Raw genomic sequence first — 25,023 nt, forward strand, 5'->3', positions numbered from 1 at the left:
CACCCTGGCTTGACACTTCTGCTCACCTCTCAGGGTCTGGGGCACAGAGAACTGGGCAGGAGCCCCTGGCAGGCAGCTGGGGTAGGAAGTGGGCTGCAGGGGTGAGGCTAGGCTGGGCGGTCAGGGTGGAGGGGAGGACATGAATGAGAGAAAAGGGGTGGAGGGCGGCCCCGAGGTCAGTCTTGCTTGAGACTGCCTAGTGTGCAGCCCTTGCTGGGCAGAAGCTCCAGGCTGGGGCAGGAGGCCGCTGGCAGCTGGCCTCAGTTTTGAGCCCGTGCCGGGCCATCAATGACCCTTTGATTTGCACAGCACTGGACAGGGCGCCTGAGCCACCATGGGGTCAAATCTTGGCCAAGGCCACACTGACCAGCCCACACACCCTTGCTGAGAACACAAGGTCCCATCTCTGGCCCACGCCCCAGCCAGGGGAGAATCTCCTGGAACTGTCAGAGGCCAAGGTCAGGTGGAGCCAGCTGAGCCTCTCCTACAGTGCCGCTGGACAGTATGTGGCCCTTGGCCCCCCCCCAGGGGATACAGTCAGGGCGAGTGCTAAGGCCGAGGAAGGGGCTGGGCGTGGCACTGTGGTGGCTGATCTCATGCATGCAGAGGGCTATGCCGTGGCTGCGGGGTGCTCAGTGTCCCCACCTGAGGAGAGGGCAGGTGCAGGAATGGGTGGTGAGGCACAGGCACCCCTGGAAATACCCAGTTGCTCTCCATCACCTCACCTTTTTCATTTTCCTGAAAGCATTTCTCACTCTTTGCAGTTATATATTAATTCCTTTGTCTGTGTATTAACCTGTGGCTTATGGCCCCGGCAAAGCATGACCTTGGAGAGGATGGGGCTAGGTCTGGCTTGGTTGCCAAGGCAGCCCTGCGCAGGAGACGGTCACTGATTATTTTTCAGCACAAACACAGAGGGACTGCCCAGAGCCCTTGAGGGTGCCCTGAAAATTTGGGAGACCCCTAAGATAGCAGGGATCAGCTCCAGAACAGGAAGAACGCTGACTGCAGCGAGGCCCCAGTGGACTCAGGTTTCCCAGGCCCACGCTGATGTCACTGTCATCCGTTGTGGGAAAGCAGATTCCAGAGTGACTGCCCGCTGCAGAGAGCACCGAGCAGAGAGAACAATCCTTTGACATCAGTAACTTCTTGTTACTGATGCGACCTGGGGCACCCTTTGCAAAGATCTGGGGCAGGTTTGGTTCAGTCTCCCGGGTGTGGGGGTCGAGGCCAGCACAGAGATTTTGCAAGTGCCGTGGCATGGTTACTTCTGTGGCCACGTTGTTAGGTTAGGGTCGTGTGTGTCTCTGGGTCTCTCCTCGCCACACTCCAGTGCCAAGCAACTCTCCTTGCCGTACCCCAGCTCTCCTTGCCGTACCCAGCCACTGCAACTTCCTCACATCCAGCTGGGTGGGCCCACTGCCTAGCAGCCAGCTGGCTGGTGGGTAGCCTGGGGGTATGAGCAGGGAATGTGCAGAATCTGGGGCCCCCAAATGTGCAGGGCCGAGTCAGGTGGCCCGGAGGTTCAGGCCACGTGGAGGACACCTGTAAACTACGAGAAGGCAGGACGTGGACCTGCCCACACGATCCCCAGGGGTCACCGGCTGGCTCAGCCACAGCCCTACAGCTTAAGATCCTCAGACCCGGGTGACACCTTGAATTCAATCCCACAATAACTCTGACCCCTGCCCAGCGACAGCCACACCTCCTCAGATACAGTCTCGCTCCCCGGGTCAGGTCCTGCACTCCCACCGGCTGCTACTCAGCGGCTACCCCGGGTGGCCAGGCCCAGCCCGTGCACACATCTTGCACGACACTGCTTCGAGCCCCGCCCCAGCCCAGCCGGCCCCGCCCCACCCGCAGCCAGCGGGACCTTTATAGGGAGGGCCCAGCCGCAGCACTGGGAAGTCAGTGCCGCCTCCAGCCCTGCCGTCCACCCGCGGTCCAAAGCAGGGCTACCGCCATCTCTGCGTTCACCATGAGTCCCAGGGCGCCAGGGCCGCTGTGGCCACTGCCCTGGGGGGCCCTGGCTTGGGCCCTGGGCTTCGTGGGCTCCATGGGCTCGGGGGAACCCGCGCCCGGTGAGTGGGGCAGTCGGAAGGGGAGGGCAGGGTGGGCCACCCACGTGGGCCTGCCAGGAATGCAGGCCAGGGGGTGATGTTGGGGGGCCCGGCAGCGGCAACTGGGGGTCGGAGGGTGGGGACTAGCCCGCTGCAGGTTGAATTCAGGAGGACTTGGGGCTCCCCTAACCCAGGCCCAAGGGGCTGGAGAAAGGGACACCAGGAGGTCAAAGGAGCAGATGTAACTTAAAATTATTGTCAAGAATAGTAGTCATAATGATTGCTGACATTTATTGAGCGCTTAGTGTCTACCTTTCCCCTACTTGAGTTCATGCGACAGCCCGATAGCATGGTACTCTCAGCATGCCCACTTCCAGACAGGGAAACCGAGTCACAGGGCCACAGGGCTTCTAAGTAGCACAACCAGGATTTCAGTCTGGACCCTCCAGGTCCTGATGCCCCAGAGGCAGGTTCAGCCTGGGTGGCTGAACCCAGGACCTCCAGCTGGGGTCTCCGATCCTCCGAGGTCTGGCATAGGCAGATGGGTCATTGGAATCTCCTACCTGCCACTTGGTGGAGATGCCAGGCAAGTAGCATCCCACTGTTGGCCCTGGTTTCCCCTTTTAGAAGGTGGGTGCCAAGGCGCTGGGTCCCGAGACCTGGGCCACAGAAGGCACTCAACACAGTGCCAGGAAACCAGTGAATTCTCCGGGATGGGGGCTGTGGCCATGCCTGCCCCCACTGAAGGGTGAAGAAACAGGGCCACCTACCCCCCACTGCACCCCACAGCCCCATTCCAGCCCCATACCAAGGGGAGAGCTGAGCCCCCTCCCCGAAGGCCCGCGTCCCCGGGGAGATGGTGAGCTCATGCAAGGGGAATGTTCCCAAGTTGGAGTGAGTAAGAGGCGGCCAGGGGAAGGGGGGCCTGCCAGGGGAGGGGGGCTCTGCATGCCCTCGGGTGCTGTCTGAACAGAGGGCAGAGGTGGGAGAGGTGTCCTGGGGCCACAGACCCTGACACACCAGCACTGTCCTGCCACGGGCTGCTTGACTTGTTGGGCAGGATGCCAGACCTGAGCCTGGGGGCCTCGAGCAAAGGGGAGCATTTCCCAGATGGCCAGGGGCTGGCAGGGGGGCTATGTATGTGGGGCAGAAGTCAGAGAGGAGGCGGGAGCCCAATGGATCCAGAGCCAGGGTGGAGACACCTGTGCAGGGCTCTGCCCCTCCTCCCCAAATTGGAGCCCGAGAAGGGATCGTCCCGGCCTCCATCTTTATTGAGCACCAACTGTATGCATTCCTGCGGGCTGGGAGCTAGGTGGAAGGTCAAGGGCTAAGTGTCAGGAGTGGCACATGTGGGCCCTATAGGAGCTGCCCACCTTGTCCACAGGTGGTGTTTGTTGGCTCCAGCAGGGGCGCGAGGCCACCTGCAGCCTGGTGCTGAAGACCGAAGTGAGCCAGGCCGAGTGTTGTGCCTCCGGCAACATCGATACCGCGTGGTCCAACTTCACCCACCCGGGGAACAAGATTAGCCTCCTGGGCTTCTTGGGCCTCGTCCACTGCCTCCCCTGCAAAGGTGAGACCCTGGGGGCAGTGGCCACAGGTCAGGGTCATCGTGGTGACAGTGGTGAGGTGGGATAGCTGGACGTGAGCTCCTGTTCTCGGGATACGCAGGAGCAGCCGAGGCTGCCTGGAAGGCAGCTGCCGGGGAACCCCGTGTCAGAGAGAGGGGTTGGGGGCCTTTCAGGTTCCAGGCCTCAGCTGTCCTCAACTGAGGACCAGGAAGAAGCCCAGGGATTCCCCAGCTTGGCTTCCATCCCTGGGCCGTGGCTCTTGTTGAGCCCTCTGCCTGGATGGCCGGTGCTCTCTGCGCTGAACCTGGTGGAAGGACTCTCGCTCACACCTAGCCCCTAGGAAGGCAGGCCTTCCCCACTGGCCGTTCTACTTTGTGACGCCACTTGGTGTTCCCAGATGTCCTTATCTGCCCTTAGCCCCGTAGACTCTGTGCTGGGGCCACAGCTGCAGGTTTAACAATCATGTGCTTTCTGGACCATGTTCTGAGAAATGCCAGGGCGCCATCATACTAGGAGCTCTTTGAAGGCTGAATGAATGTGTCAAGAAATATTTTCTGCTCTGGAGTAAGGACTGGGGACTCCCCCAGCTCCCTGTGGTCAAGGCAGAAGCTGCGAGGGCCCAGAGTGGACATAGGAGCATGACTTGAAGGAGACAGGCACTGGAGTCAGGGTGTTGGGGTATGGTTAGGTGTTTACCGGCTGGAGAAGGGGTGGGGGTGGCGTGAGCACAAGACCACCGTGAGCTAAGGCTCTGGTGGGTGGGGTCAGGGAAGGAGATCAGGGAGAGGGCTGGAGCTGCAAACCCAAGGCCAAGCTGAGTAGCCTGGCTGGCCACTGGGATGTGATTAATCCCAGATCAGCCCAGCTGGGTGGTCCTGAACTCACTGCCATGTGCCCCAGCTCCCTCCAGAACCTCCTCTGGCTTTTGGGAGGACAGACTCCCAAAAGTTCCTGGCTTGGGCATGAAATGGTCCAGGACTCCACCCCCAGCCCCCCCAACACACCTCATCTGGCCTTGGGGATGGCGACTCAGCACCCCCCCACTTCCGTTCTGCTTGTGTGAAGCCACCGGGTGGAGTGTTTCCAGATGTGAGTGTGGGCGGGCAGCGTGGGAGGCGCCCTCTGCTCAGCGTGCCCAGGTGCAACCCACATGCCCTGGCAGGGGGAAGGGGGAACCCGCAGGCCCACCAGGCCTTCTCTTAGGAGCAACGTCTTAGGGCGGTCCCTGTAACGTCCCCTTCCCCCATCAGCTCAACTGTATGCCCAGGAAACTGAGGCTGGAGGGCGAATTCAAGAGCTCAGAATCAGTCCCCCAAACACACGCAACGAAAGCGGGGTCTCCTTGGGGTCTGGTGTGTGCCCCTGCTCTCCTCCACTGGTGTTGATGACGGAGCCTGTTTTCCGCTCTTGTTAAATGGCAATAAAATGCAATAGTACTTAGTTGGGGTGGCTCAGCGGATGCGGATGCGCTGAGACCCACTAGCCTGAGGGGTGATGAGTGGCTCATTAGTGAAATCTGATTTACATTTTGAAGTTGGGGGCCTGACTGGGACCTGGACCCCTTAGAGACTGCCCCTGGCCAGACCTGTAGCCTCACCTGAAAATGGGGGGATGAGGACAGAAAACCCCGACTGACTCACAGGGCTTGGTATGGGAGGCCCCCGCCCCAGGAAAGGAAGCTCGGGCGAGGCCCCGCCCTCGGCGTCGCCCGCTCCAGGGAGGTCCTGGCAGCCACAGGGCGCAAACCTGGAGCCTGGACCGGGTGGGGTTCCCACTTCCACCTCCGCTCGCTGCAGCCCGGCCTCCCGCAGCCTTCCCGGAATCGCGCGTAAATCAAGGAACAGATGTCAGCCCCGAGCTGGAAGCCGGGCTTCGGCGAGAGGGCAGGGCTAGGGCTGGCGGCCTGTCCCTGAGCCCCCCGATGCCGGGTGGAGACCCCAGTTCTCCAGAGTCGCAGCCCCGACTCACGGTTCACCCGGACCTTACCTGATTCTTGCCCTAACGGACCACGCACCCAGCTCCGAACCCCCAGCCCAGGCGCCCCGACCCTCGGTCTTGAGCGGCGCCCTCCAGCCCCGGCCCCTCCAGCCCCGGCCCCTCCAGCCCCGGCCCCCTCCAGCCCCGGCCCCCTCAGCACGAGCGCGGGCGCCGAGGGACTCGAGGACCCCGGCCTCGCCCACGCGCGTGTCCTGTGTCCGCAGATTCGTGCGACGGCGTGAAGTGCGGCCCCGGCAAGGCGTGCCGCATGGTGGGGGGCCGCCCCCGCTGCGAGTGCGCGCCCGACTGCTCGGGGCTCCCGGCGAGCCTGCAGGTCTGCGGCTCCGACGGCGCCACCTACCGGGACGAGTGCGAGCTGCGCGCGGCGCGCTGCCGCGGACACCCGGACCTGCGCGTCATGTACCGGGGCCGCTGCCGCAGTACGTCGGGGCGGGGCCGGGGGCGGGGCCGGGGGCGGGGCGAGGCCGTCCGCGTCCGAGCCGGAGGACGGGGCGGCCACCGCAGGGCGTGCCGGGGCGGGGGGCGGGGCCAGCGGCGAGGGGCGGAGTCCCCGTCCCCCCTCCCCACGGACCGGTGCGCAGTCGCAGTACGTGGGGGCGGAGCTCCAGCCTAGTGTGCCCACGGTAAGTCTCGCCGTTTGGGGCGGGGCTTAATGGTAAGTGGGGTAGATTGATTGGGTCTTTCGTGGCGTTGGGTTGAGGAAGAGTAGGGTGGACGTTTGGAAAGGGAGGGGTTCTGGGGCTCACGTGGGGTGAGAGAGACGGGTACGTGACAGGAGCTGTGGGCGTAGAGGGGGCGGGACTCGAGGCGGAACAAGGTGGTGGGTGGGGCTCGCGGAGGGGCGTGGCTTCTGAGCACCGCCAGAGGGGCGGGGCTTGAGGAGGGGGTGGGCGGTCTGCGCGCAGCTCTATGGGGCGGGGCTGGAGCTGCGGGGGCGGGGCTCCGCGGGGGCGGGGCCGGGGCGGGGCCGCGCCCGCGGGGAGGTGCGTCTGACCCGCCCTCGCGCCCCCCGCAGAGTCGTGCGCGCACGTGGTGTGCCTGCGGCCGCAGTCGTGCGTGGTGGACCAGACCGGCAGCGCGCACTGCGTGGTGTGTCGCGCGGCGCCCTGCCCCGTGCCCTCCAGCCCCGGCCAGGAGCTCTGCGGCAACAACAACGTCACCTACGCGTCCTCGTGCCACCTGCGCCAGGCCACCTGCTTCCTGGGCCGGTCCATCGGCGTGCGCCACCCAGGCAGCTGCGCAGGTGGGGCTCGGGGGCGTCGCAAGCCTCCTGGGGGGGCAGAGAGCAGCGGCAGCCCAGCCCCCAGTCCCCTTAGCCGTTTCTCTTACGGTCCCCCCCACTCCCGCAGGCACCCCGGAACCGTTAGTGCCAGAGTCGGAGGAGGAGGAGGAGAACTTCGTGTGATCTGGCGTGGCCGGCCTGGACCTGGCGTTCCAGGCCTCCCCGTTTTATTTATTGCCTCAGCAGAGTCTAATTTATGTCCCACAGACACTCCTCAGAGCTTGGCCCCTCTAGTGCCTCGTGGAGATATTTTAGAGGGGGAGAAGGAGGCCTGAGAGCAGAGCTGGTGGGAGGGACCCCCAGACACCCTACTATCCCAGGAGGACCCGGGCTTCTGCTCCCTCAGGGATAACTCTTACTTGTCCTGTCAGCCAGGGGGCTGGGGTTACCTCCCAGCAAGTGATGAAGAGGTCATCTGGAGCAGGAACCTTGGGTCAGGGTGTATCTAGATGAGCCTCGGAACATAACCAAGACCCCAAGGAAGCAACCACTTCTCCCTACCAGCCCAGGAACTCTGGGGGTTTTCTGTTCCTCTTTCTCTGATAAGAACTGGCCCCTGAGAACCAACTTGTCCCTCCAATGAGGGAGTTGCTATCTGTACCTTCTAATACAGGCCTCAGAAGTGCAGTGCCAGTATCTGCCCAGAATAAGCACTATGTCCAGGGGTGCCCTGTCTGGGACAGGAACAGCCCTGATTCAAAGACAGGACTCGAGGACACTGGGCCCCTTTATCCCATGACAAGTCCACTTCGGGTGGGACCATGTGGGACCCATCAGCCCCAGCTCACCCAGTGGCCTGGGATGGAGTGTTGATGCCAAGGCCCACTGCATACCAGGCATTAGGGAGCCGCTTGTATAAGTGGCACTGCAAATGCCTGCTGCTCTGTCCATAGGTGAGTTCCAGACACAGGACCCCTAGGTCCCGTGAAGCTTGTCCTACACCCCGCTTCCAGCTGGACCCTCCTCTCCCACCAGCCAGGCTCAGGGGGCTCCACATCAGCCATGTTGGCCTTGGCCGGGGTCCCTCCACTGGTTAGGTTGTCACCTAACCTTGCCTCCACGTAGGCCAGGGACTGAGACCAAATTTGGGTGGCCTCATGGGGAAGGAACCAAGCTCCCTGAGTTTGGGGTGAGGGGTTCAGGGGTACAATTACGCTCATCCTCCCCCAGCTCCAGAAAGTGCCTTACCGTGATGCCCTGAAAAGTGCCCTTGAGTAGGTGGGTTCTCTCAAACCTCCCAACAGGTCAACCTCCCCTACCCTGGGGTCCTGCCTCACCAAAGAAATAAAGACTGTAAATGCCACTGTGCGGTATCCAGGCCCGTTTCCCCCTTTCTGTGAGCTCAAGGGGAGGGGCAGGGTCATCTGGCCTGTATCTGGGCCCTTTGGTAGGGCGTCATTAGCCTGGGTCCTGGGGTGCTGTTAGGGAGGTGAAGGGGGGGACACTCTGGAAGCACCCAGGTTAGACCCAAGGTATATGTCCACAGGGCAACCACTCACTGTGCCTCCGTGTCCATTTCTGGGCAGGGGGCAGCAGCCAAGGAGAGGGCTGGGGCAGCTGGGAAAATACCTTTATGGGATCACAATGACTTAGGGCAGCTCCAGGAGGCCCTTGGCTTAGGGTCCAGAAACAAAGGCCTGGTGTGGAAGGGTTTAGGGTGCAATGGTGGTAATACGGCCAGTAATAGCCGGGCAACAGCAAGCACACCATCCCTTTGTATGCGCCGGCCGCGTTTGTCCTCAGCACTTTTCAGAGGATAAGGCTAGGCTTCATGGGGATCCAGGCCAGTGTGAGATTCCATACTGGTGATGGAGACCCTACCCTCTCCCGGCCTCAGTTTCCCCAACTACACTTGAATGTGGTTAGCGGGTAGGTGAGGAACAGCACTGCAGGTGCAACAGCTGAGAGGCTGTGCTGGATGTGGGGTGTCAGGTGGGGGTAGGTAAGTCTTGGTGGTGAATGGGAGGGTGGAGAGGGGCCACAGGTCCCAAGGGCATGTGGGAGGGGTGGCAGACCCTAACCACACCAAGGCCCTATGACTCCCCAAGGAATGTGGGTCGACTCGAGGTGAACCATAGCGTTTGGTCAGTTACATTTTATTCAGCTCTTTCGGTAATTTTTGTTTAGAACAGACACCCACATCCCACACACCAGGCTTCCCAGGATTTGGGGGTTTGTAGACCCCTGCCCCAGCCATAAAATTTTCTGGGCTGGAACTATTTGCCATGTCATCTGTGTACCCAATGAGACTGTGGGTCAGGGCACTCCTGCAGGGACCCTGGTGGGCCGGGGCGAGAGGGTGGGTGGTGGCCATGAATGCCTCGTCGGACTACGTCCCATATCCAGGCCACGAAGGCTGACACCTGTGTGTACACATCGGGGGTCTTGGGGTCGCCGCACCAGAGGCCTGAGAAGGAGACGAGGCCGTGGGCCTGGTTCCTGCACACCAGTGGTCCCCCGGAGTCTGCCTGAGGGTGAAGGGGCAGTCAGATCCTGGTCTCTCTCTGGGCCTCCAGGAGGAGCCTCTATTGTAAATTTGACCTCAGTGCTCCCTGCCTGGAAAGCCTGACTCCTTGTGCTCCTGCTCTCAAAGGCCAAACTCCTCTCTGTCTTCAGGACTTTCCTTTTGGGTGCCACCAGCTCTCCTCAGTTCTGGCCAGACCAGCCTGTTCACCATTCCGAAGCAAGAGCTGGGGCCAGCCTTGGTCTTCATCCTGCCCTCTCCTGGGTACTGCTTGTGTAAGTGTCCAAGACTGGCACTTTGCGCAGTGCACAACCTGCATAGCTGTGCACAGCTGTATACTGCAGCCCCGCCCCCCATCTCTGCCTTGCATGCCTTCCCTCAGTTTTCGGGGGTTCCTTCAGGTCTCAGCTCTGAGGTGCTCAGAGGCCTCCTTGAATACTAGTCCTAAAATCCCTGCTTTCCCTTCGCCTCTCTCCCGCCCCAGTCCTACCGCGTAGACTCATCTGGAATCAGCTCTGACCCTATGAACAGGCGCTGTTAGTGGCCGAAGGTGAGCCACGACCTACTTCACCAAGCCTGCCAGGCTCTGCCCCTCTGCCCTCGGGTCCCTCTGCAGCAGGCAGGAGAGCAAATGTCTTACTGAACAGAAGCCGCGTCGCCGGCGGTCCCCACTGCGGGTGCAGAGCATGGCGCGGCTCAGCTGGCCCCTCCAGGAGCTGTTGCAGACGTCCAGGCCCAGCACTTGGACCTTGGCTTCCATCAGCCCAGGCGGTGGCTCCTCGAAGTCGGACACGGCGCCCCAGCCAGCCACCCGGCAGCGTGTCCCAACCTTGGGTGGCCTGGCGCCCTTCCGTGGCAGCCTCAGCAGCCCCACCGCGGGACCCAGGATGGCAGAACCATTGAGCTGCAGGGAGAGCCTGCATTTAGGACCATCCTCAGTCACCCACGGCTGTTCCTCCTCAGTTTACCTGTGACCCCTGGTCTGTTCTTGGCCTAGTGGAGAAAAATCAATGGCAGCCACCATCATCAGAATGTGCCACCCCTTTTCCAGGCCAAGCCATCAGGCCTCAACCCCGTCAGACCAGGGCTCTGACCTCCCACAGCTTCCAGTCTCACCTCAGCTCCCCAGAGACCCTTCAAACCCCATCTCCTCTGCTCTAAATCTCCATGGCTCCCTAGTGCCCTCGGATAGGATCTGTTGGCCCATGACTCAGCCCTCCCTTCCAACCAAAACAAATTGCCACTTCTGGGCCCACCTCCACACTTCCTCGGCCCACATTGTACTGTCACTGCCACCTAAAGCTTCAGGCCTCGGTTTATGTGCCTCACCTCCTCTAGGAAGCCTTCCTGGACTCCCAGGCCAGGCGAGTACTCTCCTCGAGACCCACATGCTCCTGCCAAGTTCAGTTTATGCAGCTGCCACCTGTTAACCTAGAGCTCTGTGAGGGCCAGCCCTGGGGCCGTCCATGGCTGTGTCCCCAGTGCCGGTGACATACAGTCAGTGCTCAATAAATGCTCATGGGATGGGTAACTGGTTTTGATGCTGTAATCTTGGGCTCCTCCCGGGCCACCTCAAGCCTCAGTTTCCCTGACTGTAGAGTGGGTGGGGTGAACTGGAGCAGTGGGTTCCAGGCTCTGGGGTTTCATAGATGAGCAGAATTCACGAGCTTTGGCTGCTGACACCTGCTACCCCCTTCTTATCCTGCCATAGAACCACGCCAGGGCCGCCCGTTCCTGTCATACTGGGGACCATACAGAGACCTATTTCTGTCATGCTGAATCTCTCTCCTTTTGATTTTTTCCCACATTTGGGGGGCAGTTCTTCCTTTGAAATGGAGGCCCTGGTGGTGCCTGAATTGAATTTGGGGTACTCTGGTGGTGCAGGGGAGGTGGTCCCCCAAGCAGGAGGGGCTGTGCAGGTCCAAATGGATGCACCCTGCACGAACCCTCACCTGGGAGGAGCTGCTCCCCCTCAGAGATTCCAGGATTCCGCCTCCGACCTTTGCTAGGATTAGGGGCTAAATTACCCTAGAATCATATTCCCCCTTTCAGCACGAATGTTGAGCACCTGCTGTGTGCCATAAACAGTCATGAGCAGGATAGATGTTCCCCCGACACCTGGAGGAGACTGAGCAATGGCCAAGGTGAAGACGCCGAAGGGATGAGGGCAGGGGCTGCTGGCAGGGGACAGCTTGCTGGACAAAAGCAAGGCGGGACAGGTGAAAGGTGGGGGGACAGGGCTGGGGGTTGCCAAGGGAACTCTCTGGAGAAGGTGAAGCTGAAAGAGGCAAGGGAGAAAGCCTCATGGTACCTGTGGGCGAGGCCCACCGGGCAGCGCACAGCCAGCGCCCAGGCGAGAGGTGAGAGCAGGAGGGCCGCCTTCAGCGGGAGGCGGTGAGGATGATGGGGCAGGGCCTGTGGGTACCAGGAGCACTTTGGTTTGGTCCTGAAGGAACAAGAGGTTACTGGGCAGAGAAGGCTGTGCCCTGCCTCTGGTGCTCACAGGATCCTTCCAGCTCTTTCTAAATATGGCAGGTCATGTGGGGGCTGCCAGACCTCCTTCCAGTGCCCCCCAGAAGCTCACCTTTAGCAGACAGATGTCATTGGTGTGGGTGATGGACTGGTAGTCGGGGTGCATGATGACAGCTGCGATGCCGAACACCTGCTGTGTGGGCTCCCCAGCATGCAGGGTGTGGGCTCCCAGCACCACTAAGCCTGTTTGGGGGTCTCTGTGGGGTTGGGAGTAACGTGGCAAGACAGGGGTGAGGGCTGCCTGCCCTGGGCTTCATCTCCCATCTGAGAAACAGGTCCAGCACCCAGTTATCCTCAGCAAGCCCAGTGGCAATAATTGTTTGTTGTTATTCCCAGTAACATTTTATTTACTTAAGATTTATTTATTTATGCATACAAGAACTGGGGTACAGGCCAGGGGTGAGACAATTCACCAGAGTGGGGAGCAGAACAGGCAGATCTACTGAAATCCACTGTTGAGGGGAGCAGCGGGGAGACAGGAGAGGTCTGCTGTGCCCTGTGGGTAGCTCCCTGGACAGGATGGAACTCATGCTGCAGTGGCTGTGGGCAGCTTCATAGTGCTGAGACTAACCCCTTGTGCCAACTTTTTTTTAAAAAAAGATTTATTTATTTATGCATACAAGAGCTGCGGTACAGGCCAGAGGTGCGGGAGGGTGAGAGGATTCACCCGAGACAGAGTGGGGAGCAGAACAGGCAGACTGACTGAAATCCACTGCTGAGGGGAACAGCGGGCGAGTCAGGAGAGGTCTGACTCGCCATGTGGGTTGCTCCCTGGCTGGCCGGGGATCAAATTCGTGCTGCAGAGGCTGTGGCCAGCTTCATAGTGCAGTGCTTAACCCCTTGCGCCACCAGGGAGGTCCTATTCCCAATAACTTTTAACTCTGATATTGCAACATGAATTTTAATAAGTATAAAAATATACTTAGGGCGAATATAACTCATATTTATTATAAGTTCCTCTTCCAATCAAGTTGATATCAATGCTAATAATTGTTATAACAATACAATGAATACGATGAGCGGATCCTCTAATTGTCATGGCACCTGCTCCGTCCTTGTTTCTCTTGCCCCCCGACCCCATTTTCCTGCTGTCCAGTAAATCCAGCCCCAGCTGTGTCTCCCCGTCCCCAGTGAGGGGTCGTGCCTGTCCCTTCCTGCCCATGCCCCAGCCTGGGATCCCTCCCTGCCCACAGGGGTCCTCCCCCACACACCCTAGCTGCTGTGTCCTGGGGGCAGGGCAGGGGCAACAGGCAGAGGCGGCCTCCAGGCGAGACTCACCTGTTGTAGAAGCAGTGGGCAGCGGAGACCACCCAGCGGGCTTGGAGTAGAAAGCCCCCGCAGTGGTGCTGGCCCTCGAACCTCAGGGATGCCATGTAGGGCCGGGAGTGAGGGGTCACCTCGAGGCCCCCAATGATCCGGGTCCCCCAGCAGCCTGCAAGCAGGGCAGGGGGACCCGGTCATGGGTGGGACAGGAAGAAAGGCGAGGGTGGTCAGATGGGGTGGGCGGGTCTGTTGGACTGGGGGGGAGAGGAGCAGAGATGGGGGAGACGGAGTGAGGAGAGACTCAGAGTGAAGCGCCCTGGGGAGGACCTCACAGGTGCTGGGTCTCCAGTTCCAGAGAACCTGGGTTGGCCTGGCCAAGTCCCCCAGGCCTCCGCCCCCTTCCCCGCTGGAATCCCCAGGGGATGGCCATCGAGGGCTATTGCCCCGTACTAGGTGAGGGTCAGGGTGGGGTTTCTGGGGTGTGGCTCTTGGGGCACCTGGGGAGATCCTGGGTGATGTCTTGATATGGATGTCTGACTGGGTATGGGGGTGCCCAAAAGCTGCTACTGGGTGGGGATACCATGCAGAGGTACTGGGTGAGGTGTACTGAGTGGGGATACCCACATGGCGGTACCAGGCAGGGTATCAGATGGGGTGTACCTGAGTAGGGGTACTGGGAAGCGATACCCGGGTGTTTACCCGTGTGTGGCTTCTGGTTGGGGGTAGCAGGCAGGGGTCCCTAGGGGTCCTCACCTGGGGGCCTCATGAGCAGCATCAGGGCAGAGACCACAGTCCTCAGCAGGTGGGCGCAGCACCCAGCCCCGGGTGCCATGGCTGTTGGAGGCTGGTGTCTCTCTCAAGGCTCTGTGGGTTGTGGCCCCACACTTGGCCAACAGCTGGGAAGGGGGAACCGGCTGTGGCCTGTGGTTGGAGGCCCCCCCCACCCCGGCCACCAGTGATGCCTAGTTCCGAGCAGGTGTTTCTGGGGAACCTGGCATTCCAACTGCCTTGGGGAGCTTGTTGACAATCACAACTGCATGGGGTTCTGGGAGGCACCTGCCCAGCCCCCAGGGCAGACGGGGAGGGCGAGGAGGGCAAGGTGGGGAGCTGAAGGAGGGCAGAGAAACGGGGACAGGCAGGCACAGAGATGGGGAGTTCGAAGGAGACAGAGACCCAGGGAGACAGAGCCGGAGAGAGGGACAGGGACAGAGCAGAAGGGCGGCGAGAGTGACAACAGTAACAACCCCTAACAGCCCCCGCCCCAGTTCTCTAAACGTTGCCAAAATCCCCTCCACAGAGGTGAGCTCCTTCCACCTCCCTTCCTCCCGGGCCTCTCCCCGCTGGCAGCCACTAGGAAGCCGGGGTGCGGGTGGCGCGGGGCACAGCTGTGTGATGTTGAGGACCTGCTGGTGGCTCCAGGTGTGCAGGTGGCAGCTCTGGGCCACGGGCAGACCCTGCAGTCCCTGCCTCGGGGAGTGTGGCACAGGGCACTGAGGCCGCAGCGCCCAAGTCCTGCTGCCCATCCCACGGCGGCCCTAGCGGCTCCCCCAGGTCCCCTGCAGTGGTCAGTGCAGCCCTGCTGGGCACTCCTTGCCCAGCTGCAGGGCAACCCCTCCACCTGCCTCCCAGGGCCCGGGGGCAGTCAGCTGAGTGAGGGGCCTGCAGTTCTACCTCAAATACTGCCCCCCGGCGGGCATTTCCAAGTGACTCCTGCAGCTGCTGGAACAAATCGCCAACTGAGGGCTAAAGCAACACAGGTTTACTTAGTCCTGGAGGTCAGGGGCCTGACAGGTCTCAGGGGGCTAAACCCCGTGGGGGCGAAACCCTTGCACCTCCGAGGCTCCAGGGCCTGTCTCCCGCCTGTCCCAACCTCTACAGGCACCGCACCGCGGCTAGGCCCTTTCTGTCCTCACAGACAGCGGAGCGGCCTCTTCTCTGCCCTCTGCCTCGACCCTCCTCCTCCCTCTGTGAGGACCCTCGTGAGGACACTGGCCTGGGAATCCAGGCTCCTCCCATCTCCGAGGCCGCAACTGAGTCCTCTGCAGAGTCCTTTGCCATGGGCAGAGCCACGTCCCCAGTCCCAGGCCCAGTGTGGGGCATCTCTGGGCCCATCAAGCTGCAGGGGACGTCATCTCCTGGGAGACCATGCAGCGGCTCCCATCTGCCCCAGATCATGGGGGCTGCCCTGCCACACTGTGTCCCCGGGCCTCGGCCCACCCTCTAGCCACAGGTCCCTGGCTTTGGTATGAAATTACCAGAGGCCGCAGGTGCCTCATTTTGGCCTCAGGGCAACTGAGGGTGTCGGTGTCAGGCTGACTGGGAACGGAAGCCCAGAGGCCAGGGTTGCATGGAGGGGAGATGGTTTCGGGATTGCAGCCCGTTACCTCTGTGGGGCTGCTTGACCCAGGCCTGGTCCCATCTTCTTCCTGCCGGGTGGGCAGTTGTGAAATAAATAAACCGACCTTCCCAAACTGCCAAGCCGCCCAAAGCCCTGAGGAGCAGCCGGGCTGGGGGCGGGGGAGTCTGTGTTTCCATTTCTCAAATTGAGTCCCGGAGAGGGGAGCTTGCCTGGGGCTGCACAGCAGAGGCCCTTGCACCCGGACCCCAGACTGGAATCCTGGGAGGTTCTTTCCAGGGGAGATGCGGGGGGTGGGGGTGGGCTCGCCCTGTCAGAGCAGATCAACAGTAAAAATGGTGATGGTGAGATCAGGATCTGGCTCCCTTCACTGGACGCGTTGTTGATTTGTTGGAGCGCTTTATTTTCTGAGATAAAATTTAGGGTCATGTAATTTCTTTTCCTGGGCAACTCTCAGCTGGGCTGGACTCTGAGGACGTGCGGTAGAATCCGTGCTGAAATGGCATGAGACGGCCCCCTCATCAGACACCTGTTCGCTTACCTGTAGAGGCCTGGCTCCCTGGGCTAGGGCCACAGGGACAGAGTGAGTCTGACTCCTGGTGCACTGTTCCACGCCGCCGGACCTAGCCTGGGCCGGGCGTCAGGGTTATGAAGCCAGGGGAGGGGTGCCCTGGAGCCCCTTCCCTCCGAACACACTCCCTCTTGCACTCAGCTTCCCCCTTCCATGCCCCTTTGGGAGCTAGTGAAATGGGAAGTTATGGCACCGAGTTCTTGAAGGATTGCTCTTGCGGGAGAGCAGGGGACCCGACGGGTGTCGGGAAGGGGGTGGGCCCGGCTCCCAGCCCATCTCGGTCCCTCAGGGGACTGGCCCTTGTACACGTGCCGTCTGCTCCCCTCCAAGGCTATTGCCACCCCTGCCTGACAGGTGATGGTACTGAGGCACAGAGCCCCAGTGCCCTTCCTGGGGTGACACACCCCAAGAGAGCCACTCAGCACTTTGCTTGCTCCTTTAACAGGTGCTTGCCCAGTGAACGTACTGCGTTAAGCCTGCGAAATAAGCAGTTGCTGCAGAAGCTGCACCTCCAGGCAGGGTGTCTATTGAGGTCTGTTTGAATCCAACCAAGTGGGGCATGCAGCCGGCGCTCATCACCCAGCCTGCGGTGGGGCATGCAGCCAGTGCTCAGTAAGTGCACAGCCCTGAGCAGCAGCAGAGGTTCAAGCAGCAAGGGGAGCTGGGGGGAGGGTCAGGAGCCCCTGAGAATCTGAGAAAAGCTCAAAGTCTCATAAACACCCCCCCACGCCCAGTGTCGAGTCACTAAAGGGGGTGCTTTGCCCCCTTTAGTGCACTAAAGCCCACCCCCTTAGGCCCCTCTCTCCTGCATTTCCCTCATCTGTTACCCGGTCAACACCAGGAACCAAGACAGCGAAAGTGCTTAGAGGGGCACCGCCCCAGCAGGCGCCCTTTCCTCCCATCCCTCACTCTGATCACACGCCAAGGACTTGCTTCTTGTTTCCTGAAACGGACAACATCAGCCTTAGAGTAAACAGCCCAATCTGGTGCTGGCTCCCGGCCAGGGTGGGGCCAAGACTTCCTCCTGGACCTGTACCCAGAGGCCTGGCCAAGAACCAGGAGCCGGACGTATGGCAGTGAGCACCTCACATGTGGGACGCAGAACAAGCCCGAGCCCGCCGTGGGGAAGCCCAAGCTGGTGGCCGGAGCCTCTGCCCATCTCTCCTGCCCTCGTGCCTCCAAGATTCCCATCCAGGGAGGGTGGAAGGAGGAAGCAGTTTGGTCACTGTGGGGACCCCCAGAGCTTCCCCTCATGCTCTCTGAACCTCAGTTTCCCCCTCTAGGTAATGGGTAACCCTGGGCACCTTGAGGGCCCCAGCAAGAATTCAGCAAGAGGGCCTCCCTGGTGGCGCAAGGGGTTAAGACACAACCTATGAAGCAATTTGCAGCCTCTGCAGCACAAGTTCGATCCCCGGCCGGCCAGGGAGCTACCCACATGGTGCAGCAGACCTCTCCTGACTCGCCCACTGCTCCCCTCAGCAGTGGATTTCAGTCAGTCTGCCTGTTCTGTTCCCCGCTCTGTCTCTGGTGAGTCCTCTCACCCCCCCCCCCCCGCACCGCTGGCCTGTACCCTGGCTCTGGTATGCATAAATTTAAAAAAAAATCTTTAAAAAAAAAAAAAGAATTCAGCAAGAGGGGCCTCCCTGGTGGCACAAGGGGTTAAGTCTCAGTGCTATCAAGCTATCACCAGCTCCTGCCACCCAAGTTCTATTGGCCTGAGTTCAATCGGCCTGAATTCAATCCCAGGCCAGGGAGCTACCCACATGGCGCAGCAGACCTCTCCTGTCTCCCCGCTGCTCCCCTCAGCAGTGGATTTCAGTCAGTCTGCCTGTTCTGTTCCCCACTCTGTCTCTGGCGAACCTTTCACCACCACCCCGCACCACTGGCCTGCGCCCCAGTTCTTGTATGCATAAATAAAAATAAATCTTTAAAAAAAAGAATTCAGCAAGAGCCTCTGCTCATCTGTAAACTGGACTCAAGGGAAAGGAAAACAAGACAGTGGTAAATATGGAAACCACGTCCCAGGAGCATTTACAGAGCTCCTGCTGTGTGCTGGCCCTGTCCTGGGTGCTGGGGCGCAGCCTTGGGGAAGACCAGTCAGCGCCCTGGTGGAGAGGAGGACCGGAAGCAACACACCAAGCAGGTGATACTACCAGAAGGATTAAATGGAGAAAGAGTGGGCCTCCCCGGTGGCGCAGCGGTTGAGCGCTGGGTTGCGAAGCTGCTCCGCGGCCTCTGCGGCGCCGGTTCGATCCCCGGCTGCTCCCCGGCCACCGGAGGAGGGTCCCACATGGCGCGCAGACCTCTCCTGCCGCCCGCTGCTCCCCTCAGCAGTGTACTTCGGTCCTTCTGCCTGCTCTGCTCCCCGCTCTGGCTCTGGTGAATTCTCTCACCCTCCCGCGCTTCTGACTGTACCCAGTGCATGTATAAACAAAACAAACAAGCAAACCAGCAAAACAAAATAAAATAAAGCATGCCTCTATTAAAAAAAAAAATGGAGAAAGAGTGACTGAGTTGCAAGGATAGGTAAGGGGGCAGGATTTTTAACTGGGGCAAGAAGCCCTGATAACAATGAGGAAGTGGGAAGGTGTTTCTGGAGGAGAGCACAGCAGGCGCGAAAGTAGGGTGTCTGGACAATCCACACTGGGGGTGACATGGGGCTTGCTTGGGCTTAGCTAGACCTGGCGCTGTACTGCAGGGCACTGGGGAGCCACAGAAGGCGTTTGTGTGGGGGCAGGTTGGAACAGCTCCCTCTGGTGACAAAGTGGAGTGGAGCAAGGTCAGCTGCTGGGAGGACTTCAGCGGAGGGTATGAGGGGGTGGGAATTCAGGGCTAGGAAAGGACTTGAATGATTTATGGGGATGGGAGAAATGTTGCCAGTGAAGAAAAAATGCCCTCTCTCTACATCCTGACACCTGACAGTGTTAAGCGCACAGTAGGTACTCAGGAAATGCTTCAGACTGAATGGACACAGGGGCCAACGGGCATGAAACTCCTCACAGCTCTTTTTTTTTTTAAATAATAAATTTTATTTTTATATTCCCCCATACAATTGCAACCCCCCCATTCTGACCCTAATTCCTCCCCTCCCGCCCCCCACCCCCCAAAAAGTGTCTCTGGTTCATAGTTTTTTGTTGATTTTGATTTTCACTTTCTTATATTCATTTTCCTGGTCCCTTATTTAAGTTTTCTAGATTCCTGCTATGAGTGAGACCATCCGGTATTTTTCTTTTTCTTTTTGGCTTATTTCGCTGACCATGATCCCTTCCAGCTCCATCCATGGTGCTGCATATTGCATGAGTTTATCTTTTTTGATTGCTGAGTAATATTCCATGGTGTATATGGACCACATCTTCTTGATCCAGTCATCTATTTTTGGGCATTTGGGTTGTTTCCAAAGCTTAGCTATTGTAAACAGTGCTGCTATAAACATAGGGGTGCAGGTGCTCTTTGGAATGGATGTTTCTGTGTCCTTTGGGTAAATACCTAGGAGTGGAATTGCTGGATCATATGGAAGCTCTATGTTTTGTAGGTCCAGAAATCTCCACACAGCTCTCCACAGTGGTTGGACCAGTTTGCACTCCCACCAACAGTGCAGGAGAGTTCCTTTTTCTCCACACCCTCGCCAACATTTGTTGGTGCTAGCTTTTTTGATATGTGCCATTCTCACTGGTGTAAGATGGTATCTCATGGTAGTTTTGATTTGCATTTCCCTGATGACAAGTGATGTTGAACACTTTTTCATATGCCTGTTGGCCATTTGCATTTCCTCTTCAGAGAAGTTTCTTTTTAGCTCTTCTGCCCATTTTTTGACTGGATTATTTTCTTTGTTGTTGCTGAGTCTCATCAGCTCTTTGCAGAGTTTTGTGATCAGTCCTTTATTATTAGTGTTGGGTGCAAAAATGTTCTCCCAGTTGGTGGGGTTTCTCTTTGTTTTTGTTATTGTCTCTTTTGCTGTGCAGAAGCTCTTTAATTTGATGTAGTCCCAGCCCTCACAGCTCTTTTTTTGTGAGTTCCTAGTTCCAGGGTCAACAAAACACAACTGCAGGTCTCGTCCACCCCATCACCTGTTTTTTTTGTGTGTGTGTGTTTTCTTTTACTGTGTTTTTTAAAATTTGTCTCATCATCTGTTTTTGTAAATAAAGTTTTATTGGCACACAACTACACTGATGTGTTGATGCACTGAAATGGCCAAAGTCATTGCAACAGAGACTATGTTTTTTTTTTTTTTTTTTTTTTTTTTTTTTTTTTTTTTTATAGAGGCATGCTTTATTTATTTAGTTTGTTTGTTTGTTTGTTTTATACATGCACTGGGTACAGTCAGAAGTGCGGGAGGGTGAGAGAATTCACCAGAGCCAGAGCGGGGAGCAGAGCAGGCAGAAGGACCGAAGTACACCGCTGAGGGGAGCAGCGGGCGGCAGGAGAGGTCTGCGCACCATGTGGGACCCTCCTCTGGTGGCCGGGGAGCAGCCGGGGATCGAACCGGCGCCGCAGAGGCCGCGGGCAGCTTCGCAACCCAGCGCTCAACCACTGCGCCACCGGGGAGGCCCGCAACAGAGACTATGGACTACCATCCTGAAAATATTTACTATCTGGCCCTTTACAGAAAAGGCTTGTCAAACCCTGAGCTAATATGTGCTGGTCCCCACCAGGGGTAACTCTTGACTCCTTCCCAGCAGTCCTGTGAGGTGGGGAAATGAGGCTCAGTGAGGTTGTGCACAGACCCAGGGTCCCACAGGACCTTGGAGCTGCTCTACGACTCATGCTCAGGGCCCTTGGCATTTCTCTGTCTGTTTCCTCTGTAACTTATTGCACTTAATGTTCAATGAATGCAACGTCATTGTAAAAGGGGAATCTGAAAGCCTCTAAGGAAAAGGTAGCAACACCCCCCTCCACCAGTCCACAGCGCATCCTGCTGCATCTTTGTCCAGGGCTCATGTAAGGCTATTTACACACACACACCCCCCATTTAGCACCTGATGAAAACTAGAAAATGAAGGATTTGGCAGAATCACCCCATTGTCCCACCCCGGGCCACAGTGTTTGGTGCCAGGGGACTACAGTGTTCTTTTCAGAACTGGAGAAGCAGAGCCGCGGTCGCAGTCTGGTCTACATGGTGCTAGGGAGAAGCGCAGCCCTTTCCTGCTCCAGGGGGCCTGCACTGTGGCAGGTGCAGCAGGAAGGACTCATGACAGACTACAGGAAGTCAAGGGGATGGCAGGGGATCTACTCGCCTTTCCTCCGCCTGGTGCCCGTGTGATCTTGGCCTGGCTTCCCTGTGACGGGGGACCCCACCTCTGGCCCAGGCTGTTCTCTCCCTAAACTCCACCCTGTGCCTCCTGTAGCCCACCCAGTGTCACCTCTTGTCAGGTGCCAACCCCACCACCGTCAGCATGTCCTTCCACAGATGCAGACTGAAGATAGGGGTCCCTGGTGCTGGCCACCCCACATTCCATCTGGTGGCAATCCTGTCGGTTCCTCCTTCAAGATCCAGCCATCCTCCGCCGTGTGTGTGTGGGGGGGGGGGAAGGGGGGTGTCTCAGTTCAGCCTCTTCCTGGCCCGCAAGCCTCCCCTGTGCCCTTCTTAATCCACTCCCCACCTGGTAGCAGGAGGAGCTTCACACACAGAACCCGGGCCGGTCCCTGCTCTGCTCTAAATTCTCCTGGGCCTTCCCAGCGCCCCCAGGACCAAGCCCGAGCCCCTCCTGCCCCCCCCCCGCCCCCTCCCTCCCTCCGGTCACAGGTGCGGCCTGCGGGGATGGCCCAGGGCCCGCGAGAGACCAAACCCCAGGCCCCGCCCAGCGGGTGCTGCGGGGAGCGCGGAGGCTGTGAGCGGCCCCTGCACCCCGCCGCGCCTGCCGCGCGCCTCCCGGACCCCCAGCTCCCCGCCGGCCCGCGGAGGGGGGGTGTCAGCGCCGGGGAGTGCCCCCCCCCCGCCTCCCCCGGGCCCCGCTCGTGCGTCCCCGGGCTCGTGTGTCCCCGGCCGCCCCGCGCCCCAGGGCCGGGAGGGCGGGCTGCGGCCCGGGCCGGGCCTGGAGCCCCGCGCGCGGCAGGGGCGGGGGGGGGGGGGGCCGGGGCGTTCTGGGGCGCGGCGGGGCGCGGCGGCGGCCGGCAGGGGGCGCAGCGCGGCGCGGCGCGGCGCGGGGCGCGGGGCGCGGGCGGGCGGGGAAGGGAAGCAACGCGGTGGCGGCGACGCGCGCGCCCAGCCCACCCCCGTGCCCGCCGCCGCCCGGACAATAAACAGCTGCGCGCGGGGCGATGCCCGAGCGGGTGCCGCCTCCCCCGCGCCGCGCAGCCCCGGCCGCCCGGCCCTAGCCCGCGGCCCCCCGCGCCCCTCGCGGCCCCCGACGCCGGCGGGAATGGAGTGAGTAGGGCGGCGGGCGGCGGGCGGGCCGGGGCGCGCGGGGAGGCCTCCCCCGGCCCCCGCGCGCGGAGGGAGATGCGCGGGGCGCGGGACCCCCAGCCCGGCGGGGGGGGACTCGGGCCGCACCCCCGCCCGGGGCCGCAGGCCGGTGGGACTCGCGGCGGCGCGGGGGGCAGCCCAGGACGCCGGGGCGGGGAGGCTGCGTCTCCGCCCGCGCCTGGCTCGCCCCTCCGGCTGGCGGGGCCCTCGGCCACCTGTGGCGGCCCCAGCGGCCCCCCGGAGATGGAGCGACCCCTCCCCATGGTGGGCCGGTTTGGGGCCCGCTCCCTCCGGCGCAGCCTGGACTCCTGCTCCGCCTTGCTCCCCGGGCTCGCGCCGCCGGTCAGTCCTCTTGGTCCCCTTCAGGCCAGCCGCCCTTCCAGGGGGGCCTCCAGTGCCGTCCTGCGCCCCTAGGCCGGGGTCCACTGCCAGATGTTGCTCCGCGTTGTCCCACGGTGCCGCTGGAGGGGGGGCGCTTCTCCCTGGGGCTCCCTGCTCCGTTGGGTGTGAGAGCAGAGGACCAGGCTCCTTCTGGCAGGGAGGCTTGGGTCTGATCCCAGGGAAACTGTCCCCCAGATGGGCCCCCAAATGGAGCTGGCGTCCGCGGGCCGGGGTTCTGGTGGAGTGAGTGGCTGGGGTGGGGGCCGTAGGCAGCCGAGGGTTCTTGCACAGGCAGGTGCCGAGTAAGTGTGCGCCGTCATTTCAGACAGAGGGGCCTCACTTCCCGGGGGGGGGGGGTGTCCCCATCACTCCCAGCCCACAGGTGGATGCTGGGAGGCTGTGGGGTGTGTTTACATGGGCGGACGGCGGGTTCTGGGGTCCTGGCAGCGTGCCTGCTGTGTGCTGTGCCAGCGGCTGCGGTGCCCTGGCCACTTCCCCAGCCCAGTCCGAGGCCTGCTAGTAAGGTCCAGCCCACCCTCCCGGCTCGCGCCCCTGCCCTTCCACTGGGTGTGTTTTCAGAACCGACAACTTTCCTCCAGGGATTCACCCATGACCTGCCACACCCTCCTGCGCTCCCTGGGAAGGCGACACCCCATGTCCTCTGCTTTTGAAAGCCCAGACAAAGGCCCAGCTTGCTCTCCCACTGGCCCCGGGAGCCCAGCCAGAGACTCAGGGGAGCCAGGGCCCGGACTTGTCTGTGTTGTTCCCCCAACTTGTTTATCTGCTCAGCTCCCCAGGCCCAGAGGGAGTCTGGGGCCTCCTGACAGCCAAGCTGGGCAGGGTGTGGCCATGGCAGGGGGCTGCCTCTGCGGAGGAGGGGTGGAAAGCGAGGAAAACTCCCACCCAGAGCAGAGCAGTGAGGGAGGGTTAGGGTGGACCCCATTGTTTCCTTCTCTGCCGTCCTCTACTTTCTCAGTGGGGATAGTGAAGCCCAGAGACGGGCAGCTGCTGCCTTGGGTCACACAGCACAAGGCGGGTCCCTGCACCTGCTCGGTCGGGAGTGGGATCTGCTGACGTGGGCCGTTATGGTTGGTAACTGGCTGTTCTGAGCGTGTGCTGGGACAGCGGCTCGGCGCGAATGGACCAGGATCACCGCGAGGAAAAGCCTGTTTACCCAGTGCTGGGGACAGAGGCCTCATCTCTGACCCTTTCTCCCAAGGCAGGGCAGGGTCCCGGCACGTAATCTCTGGCCTTGTTCTGGCGATGGTTGTGGTTTATGGTAGCGCTGGAAAGTTTTACTTTAAAAAATAATTTTTTTAAAGATTTATTTAATTTATTTATGCATGTAAGGGCTGGGGTGTAGGCCAGAGGTGCAGGGTGGGGGTGGGGGATGTGTGTGTGATAGGACTCACCAGAGACAGAGTGGGGAGCAGAACAGGTGGATCTACTGAAATGCACTGCTGAGAGGAGCAGCGGGGAGACAGGAGAGGTCTGCTGCGCCATGCGGGTCAGCTCCCTGGCCGGGGATTGAACTCGTGCTGCGGTGGCTGGTGATAGCTTCATAGTGCTGAGACTTACCCCCTTGTGCCACCAGGGCGGCCCTAAAAAATACTTTAAATAAAAAAGAGATCTCAAAATTTGACAAAATTTTGCTAATTTAAGGATTTAGTGAAAAGGGCTGAGTGACAAACCTGAGGTGGTAGGAGAGGCCCCCTGTGCTGCCAAGGCGGGGTGCGGTGGGGGAAGCAGCATGAGGAGGCAGTGGGTGCTTTCTGTGCCGGGTGCCATATTTTGTCTAGCCCTGGGGAGGCCCTGTCTCTCTGGAGCCCGGGGCTGGCTGGTAGAATAGGGTGCCTTAGCCTGGAGCAGCCGTCCTCACCCTGCCTGGGTGAGGACAAGGTTCCTACAAGGCAGGGTTGGGTCAGACCCTCCCAGATTCCTTCAGCCCTCTGGCCTGGACTTTTGCAAGGAAAAAGTCTCAACTGGGTGCCAAGCCCGCCCTTAACACCTATTTCGCACTTGCTAATCTCCCTCTTTAATGAGAAGCAAGCCAGGGAAAAGGCATCAGAGCCTAGTGGTAATTGAATTTAATAACAAGCTTTTGTTTTCCTTGTATCTATTTTTTTTAAATGTTTTTACTCTGCT

General features: G+C 60.1%; 2 protein-coding genes across 2 annotated transcripts; one reads left to right on the forward strand and one right to left on the reverse strand.

Moving 5' to 3' along the window:
* Positions 1-1,978: 1,978 nt before the first annotated feature.
* FSTL3 (follistatin like 3) lies at positions 1,979-7,031 on the forward strand (the record flags this gene model as incomplete). The annotated part of the gene is made up of 5 exons (XM_084250938.1): positions 1,979-2,081; positions 3,445-3,630; positions 5,830-6,045; positions 6,642-6,869; positions 6,976-7,031. The coding sequence occupies 5 exons, from the start codon at positions 1,979-1,981 to the stop codon at positions 7,029-7,031; spliced, it is 789 nt and encodes a 262-aa protein (XP_084107064.1).
* Positions 7,032-9,136: 2,105 nt separating this feature from the next.
* On the reverse strand, positions 9,137-13,999 carry PRSS57 (serine protease 57; the record flags this gene model as incomplete). Its single annotated transcript, XM_084248607.1, has 5 exons — positions 9,137-9,376; positions 10,013-10,276; positions 11,957-12,101; positions 13,183-13,336; positions 13,921-13,999. The coding sequence occupies 5 exons, from the start codon at positions 13,997-13,999 to the stop codon at positions 9,137-9,139; spliced, it is 882 nt and encodes a 293-aa protein (XP_084104733.1).
* Positions 14,000-25,023: the final 11,024 nt, after the last annotated feature.

This window comes from Talpa europaea (genome assembly GCF_964194135.1).
Source record: "Talpa europaea genome assembly, chromosome: 12".
NCBI lineage: Eukaryota > Metazoa > Chordata > Mammalia > Eulipotyphla > Talpidae > Talpa > Talpa europaea.